The following is a 6,000-nucleotide window of genomic DNA, read 5'->3' on the forward strand; positions in this document are numbered from 1 at the left end:
TCTCAGTGATACCTATGAGACCATATTTGCCTGTGTTCGGATCTGTAGTACATTTGAAATAAGGTAGCCTTGTGCTTATTATTCATACGCTGTACACTTGTACATATATGAAGACATTAGTTTTATTGTAGCCCTTCTTGGGTATTGTTTCTCATGAAAGACTCTTCTTTTTCCAACAGAACTCTTCCTGCCTGCTATTCTCTATGGCATCTGACTAGATAGATGTGTTTGTGCATTTTCCTTTTCCTGTCTTCATTTTCTGTTTAAAACTCTTTTAATAAGATTTGAAGTCTCCAGACAAATATGCTTTACTGGCCCTCATTAAATATGCTATATGCCTAGACAAAAGCTCATCATCTCTGTATCTTAAGGCATAGTCCAGAAATCCAAATCTTCCTCCTAACCAGCTATTCAATTCCCACATCAACCCTTCTCTTCTGAAACCTTTACTTTCAACATCACTTGAGATCCTAAGCAATTAGAGAGGTCAAAACCAACTGCATTAGTAGTTCTAGCTCTTATTTCATGAGAATTAGATATAGTGTACTTAATTTTACTTCTTTCTCGTTCTATAGTTTGTAAAGACAGATTCCTGGATTTCATGGAATGTAATCAAAATGGTAGTCTCTCACCCCAAAAAGATTGGTAAAAATGATTAAAAGTCAGAAATCGTCAATATTGAAGGGGATGTGGAAGCCTGGCATACTAATATTATTGGTATAAAGAATAGAGCAGTGGGAAAAAATGGAATCATGTAAGAAAAATCACTAAAACATTCATACCCTTTTACCCAGAGATACCACCATTGAATGTATTGTCATTGTTCATGGTTGTTGTTCATCCTTCATTCTTAAAAAGGACCAGTGGCATCAGGAGTGTGATGTCTTGTAAGTGAATTGGATTTAAGTGAGACAGAGTTGTGTAAAGTCATAAGCCTTACTCTCTCCTCCAGAGTTAGCAGAGTCCAGTGGCAAGATATATGTCAGGACAACTAGTGATGACCCCAGATGCAGTGGGAGACCTTGGCACTTTTAAGCTAAGGTCTTTCCCAGGTTTTAGTTTGTCTGAGGCAATGCCCATTCAGTAATTAAAGGCTGGATAAAAATGGAGGCAGAAGATGGCCTAGTTTGCCTTCACAAAAGAATCGTCCTGGGAGGGGAAGACTCTCAGAGTTTCTGATGACAACAGAAACAATTGCTATTTATACTCACTCTGAGCCATCAGAACCCAAACAATGAGCAAGTGGAGGCTTGGGCTGGGACCTATTATCGGCCAATAAGTAAGAGTCAGAGTGATTTGGATTTAAAGGCATAGCCAAGTAGTTCCATTTGAATCCCAATGGACTTTATTCAAGTCTGGTTTTTCAGATCTACATTTCAAGGAATCATAAATGAAAACTACGTTAACAAAAAGTTAATTGCCACCGGGCATATACTTCCAGAAGGTCAAAGAAAGAGACAAACACCCCATCTATACCAAAATATTCAAAGCAGTATTTTTTGTAGTAGCAAATACTGTTAACAAAGTGGTGTCCATCAACTAGCGACTAGCAGAACAAAATGTGATATACAACCATAATGAAATGTTATTGCATTGTAAGAAAAAATGATTATGAAGAATTCAGAGAAAACTGGAAATTCTTTTATGAATTAGTTCCAGTCAAATATAGCAGAGCCAACAGAACAATTCACATAATTATTTAATAATATAAATGAAAAGAAGCCTCAAAGGCAGGTGCAGGCAGATTAATTGCAGTGACCAATGTAGAAAAAAAGTAATAAAACACACTGACATCCCACTGGCAGAGATACCTGACTTCAGGGCAAAATGGTACAAATGTTATCAGTAGTAGCATGTTAACTTTTTTAGTCAATTGTGTTGAACTGTTTCATTTTGGGTTGTTTGATTTGTTTTTTTGCAATGTGGGGAGAATGTGTATCAGGAAATTACTGTGGCATGAAAACAAAAGGCATCAATATAACATTTTTTAAAGCACTAAAGGAAGGTCAAGTATCAATAGTTGGTCCACAGAGCATTGAGAGAAACCCAAAGCCAAAACTATGGCTATCCATCATCCAGAGTAGAAGTCTGAGGGAAGGCAAATGTTCTAGCTAGAGTTTTGTAATGGAATACTGTTGTGCTAAAAGAAATGATGAACAGGAAGACTTCAGAGAGGCCTGGAAGGATTTATATGAACTGATACTGAGCGAAAGGAGCAGAACCAGGGGATCACTGTACACAGCAACAACCACAGTGTGCGAGGCATTTTTCTGGTAGACTTAGCCCTTCACAGCAATGCAAGGACGTAAAACATTCCCAAAGGACTCAAGGCAAATGTCATGCACATCCAGAGAAAGAACTATGGAATTGGAACACAGAATGAAGCAGACTATTTCTCCTGTGTTATGTTTTGTTTTGTTTGGGCTTTTCTCTTTTTTCTTTTTCCCATTCATTTTAATTCTTCTGTGCAACATGACTAATGTGAAAATGTGTTTAATAAGAATGTATGTGTAGAACCCATGTAAGATTGCATGCTGTCTCAGGGAGGGAGGGGGAGAAGATCTGAGACTTATGGAAGTGATTGTAGAAAACTGAAAACAAATTAATAATAATAAAAAAAGTTTATAGGCAACTTCACCTGTAGGTAAGCATAACCTTGAGCCAAGAGCTATAGAATTTAATTCAACATTTAAAAAGTTCCTATTACTATGCTAAGTATGGAAGCCTTCTGGATGAGATCCAGGCCATATTCCTTTCTACTTGTGTAACTGGGATCCACTTTTCATTTCTGGCATGATTAGGGTGCTTTCTGAAAAAAAAGCCTATCATAGTCAACCCCATCTAAAAACTAAAAGTAGAAAGGAAGTATAATATTAATAGAATAAGAAGATCTTCCCCACCCATTAATAGGCCTGACAATGGAGCCTATGATGACATGGAGCTTGTAGTCACATGGACCCTGGATCGCAGGCTCAAACTGAGAGGAGCTTGTCCAAGGGAGAGAGAGAGAGCACAGCAGAGAGTGAGAGCCAGGTAGAGCAGAGAGAGAAGCAAGCTGTGAGTGAGCTCAGGGAGGCATTTGTCTAGGGAACTTGTTTTTGTGTGGAGGTCTGACAGAAAGAAGGTTTAAGACGTTGGCGCTTCCTGGATTTGTGATAAGTACTCTGTTAAATCTTACCTCCTGGCATTCTAATGATGTCCCAAACAAATATTTTGGTTTTGCCTTAGAAGAAGAGCGTTTATTGTATTTTGCAAATTTACCCTGAAAATACTCATGTATATTCCTAGTGACTGCTATGGGTATCACGTTAGCATTACAGGAAGCTGGGTGATATAGTAGATAGAGCTCCAAGTATGGAGTCTTGATTTCAGATCTGACCTCAGATACTAGCTAGGTGACTGAGCAAGCCATTTAAGTTCTGTTTCAATTTCTTCATCTGTGAAATGGGCATAATAATAGCACTTACTGCCCAGGATCATTGTGAGGATAGAATGAAATAATACTTGTGAGGCCCTTTGCAAACCTTAAAGCCCTGTATAAATGCTGGCTATTAACCACCTAAGGCCGTCAAACTATACCTATGGTGTCAAAGAATGTGTTTCTTGGCCTAGGACTACTTCCTTCTTTTTTGATGACTTCTGTATTCCTCAGTCCTGGACTGACTCAGGAATGCCTTCTACTTTCCTGTAGTTCCCCTTGGTTCATAATCAGCCACAATAACTCAAAGAATTCTGATGATCAGAAAGGCTCTTCCCAGCTATAGCTTTCTCCTACCCTGGACTGGTCCCCTGTTGCTACTTCCTTTCCCTCCTCCTTTGCCTGTTTGTGTGGCTTTCGTTAAGCCCTTGAGTCTTGGGCTCCTTGGGATATTGCATTTTCAACAAGGTATCATGCAAGGCAAATGAAAGGAAAGGCCTAAGTCTTACAGAATATTTTGTCCAACTTGGTCATCAAAGTATATAAAGCTTCAATGTAAATTCAGCCCGACAAAATGCCAAATAAAATGAATAAACAAAAGGATACGCTTTTTTCTCAAATAGAACAATAAATTTACTTCAGGGTCTGCATTCTTCTCAATCACCTGCATAAATAAAGTAATTACGCAGCATTAAGAAAATTCAAATTTTCATCAGAGACTTTTTTTTTGCAATAGCTCTTTGAATTGTTTTTGGGGGGAAAGGGAAGAGATTAATCTCATTCACCTATTCTGATCAAATTCCATGCCTCCAATAATGAAATTACCTACTACCATACTATTTCTGGCTTATGTTCAACAAATTAGGTGGCACCCCACATTTCAGATCCCATGATGAGAAAATAAAAGGTTACAAAGTGCTACATCAAACTAAGTATTTTTGTAAGTGTCCTGGTCTCCAATTGGTGAAGAATGACTAGCTTTCTATATTTTCTACAAGGTAATTGAGAAAAGACCCCCAAAAACCTTTGTTTTCTTTGATTTGAGGGAGACCAAGTCAGGCTTCTTTACTTTACCTCTTTTTACTTGCTCATTTGAGCCAGAAATTTTGAAAGCATGTATGACTTCAGCTCAGGGAAAGCTTCAAAGGCTTGAAAAGCAAATCCCATGTTAGTACATAGTAGACAGTTCTTTTTCTAGATTTCATGAATTTAAAAAAAAGTAAAGAAATTTGGCCCATTTCTGTAAGTGCCCAAAGGAACAAGGAGCAAAAGTCACAATTGAGAAATTTGTTCTTGGCTGCCTGACCCTTTAGATACAGGATTCATTTATCAGCAGGACTTTTCATCCTGAGAGTCTGGACATGTGGTTTTTGTTTTAAAGACTTGTTAATGATGAGACCTTCAGGCTTTTCCCCCCTTTTCTTAAGATATTGCTTGAGAATTTAGAAAACTTCCATCAATTTTAAAGCAGATAAAGTGAGTTTCTTTTCCTCTGAGGCTTTTATTATTGTTCTTAGGTATACTTTAACAACCACAACCAGAGTAAGCAATTTCTGCAGCCTGCCATTAGTTAAATGAACATATACCAACACGAAACCTGCCCTGCTTCAGAAGGGTATGGAAAGAACCTCAAAACCTCTGCCCTCCCCCCCACACACACACAATGAGAAGCTCATCATTCAGACAAATACAAGAACAATCTTAAGACCTCACAGGAATACTTACATCTGCACATCTAACATCCTCTACAAACCAAATGAACCTCTCTATTTCATAGTCAGAAAAACAGCAGCATTGATTATCAAATATTTTCGCATGGTCACACAGTCATCTGAGGCTTACACATTTAGCATCCACGCCTTCAGCTCTTGGCTCACTTGAACTTGACAGAAGATATAATGAAGCATTATTTCTGCTTTTGTTTCTCCTTTATCAAATATTTAACAATAATTACAACAAAAACTTACCTTTCTTCCATTCACAAAGAAAACCAGGGCATCTGACTTCTCAGAATGAGACATCATGCCTATGAAGCTAGATCTGGACATGTAAATGAGCAGATGCTAACTCAGGTCACATTCTTCAAAGAACCTCTTGACTTTCAGCTATTCTGTCAAGTGAAGTAAAGAAAAATTAAAGCATCTATTGAGAAATAAGCAACAGACTCAAGAAAACAGTGCAGATGCGATTTTGATCTTCTCTGAGTTTAAATACATCAGTCACCTCCTGTCCTTAAAAGCTCTTTTCCCTCCCCACCCTTTTTGTCCTTCAGTTCCTCCTCTCCTAAGCAAATATGAAAGTTAAAACTAGATTTAAGTCTTACATAAGACATGAAGCTTCCTGCCCTTCTTACATGACACACCTTTCTACCCTTGGGGTAAGGGTATTACTGTTACATTCCTAGCAGTGAGAAAATATGGCAATCAGGGGAATGAAACTGAAATGATTTAGGACACTAAGCTAAAATGCATTATGCAAACTACTTGCATGCAGCTGGATTTTCACTGATGCTCAATTTAAATAATTAGAGAGATTATTAAGCCACCATTTAGACCTCTGTTTAAAAAAAAATACAATTGAAT

General features: G+C 37.8%; 1 protein-coding gene across 1 annotated transcript in view; it reads right to left on the reverse strand.

The window, feature by feature from the left end:
* The window catches only part of LOC140506076 (aldehyde oxidase 3-like), a 104,221-nt gene extending 98,581 nt beyond the window's left edge, over positions 1–5,640 (reverse strand). The window contains exons 1-2 of the mRNA XM_072612837.1: positions 5,386–5,640; positions 4,025–4,082 (exon numbers count right to left, since the gene is read on the reverse strand). Coding sequence (XP_072468938.1) covers positions 4,025–4,082; positions 5,386–5,466 — 139 coding nt within the window. The 5' untranslated portion in view covers positions 5,467–5,640. The remainder of the gene's footprint in view (positions 1–4,024; positions 4,083–5,385) is intronic.
* Positions 5,641–6,000: the final 360 nt, after the last annotated feature.

This window comes from Notamacropus eugenii, chromosome 5 (assembly GCF_028372415.1).
Source record: "Notamacropus eugenii isolate mMacEug1 chromosome 5, mMacEug1.pri_v2, whole genome shotgun sequence".
Taxonomy (NCBI): Eukaryota; Metazoa; Chordata; class Mammalia; order Diprotodontia; family Macropodidae; genus Notamacropus; species Notamacropus eugenii.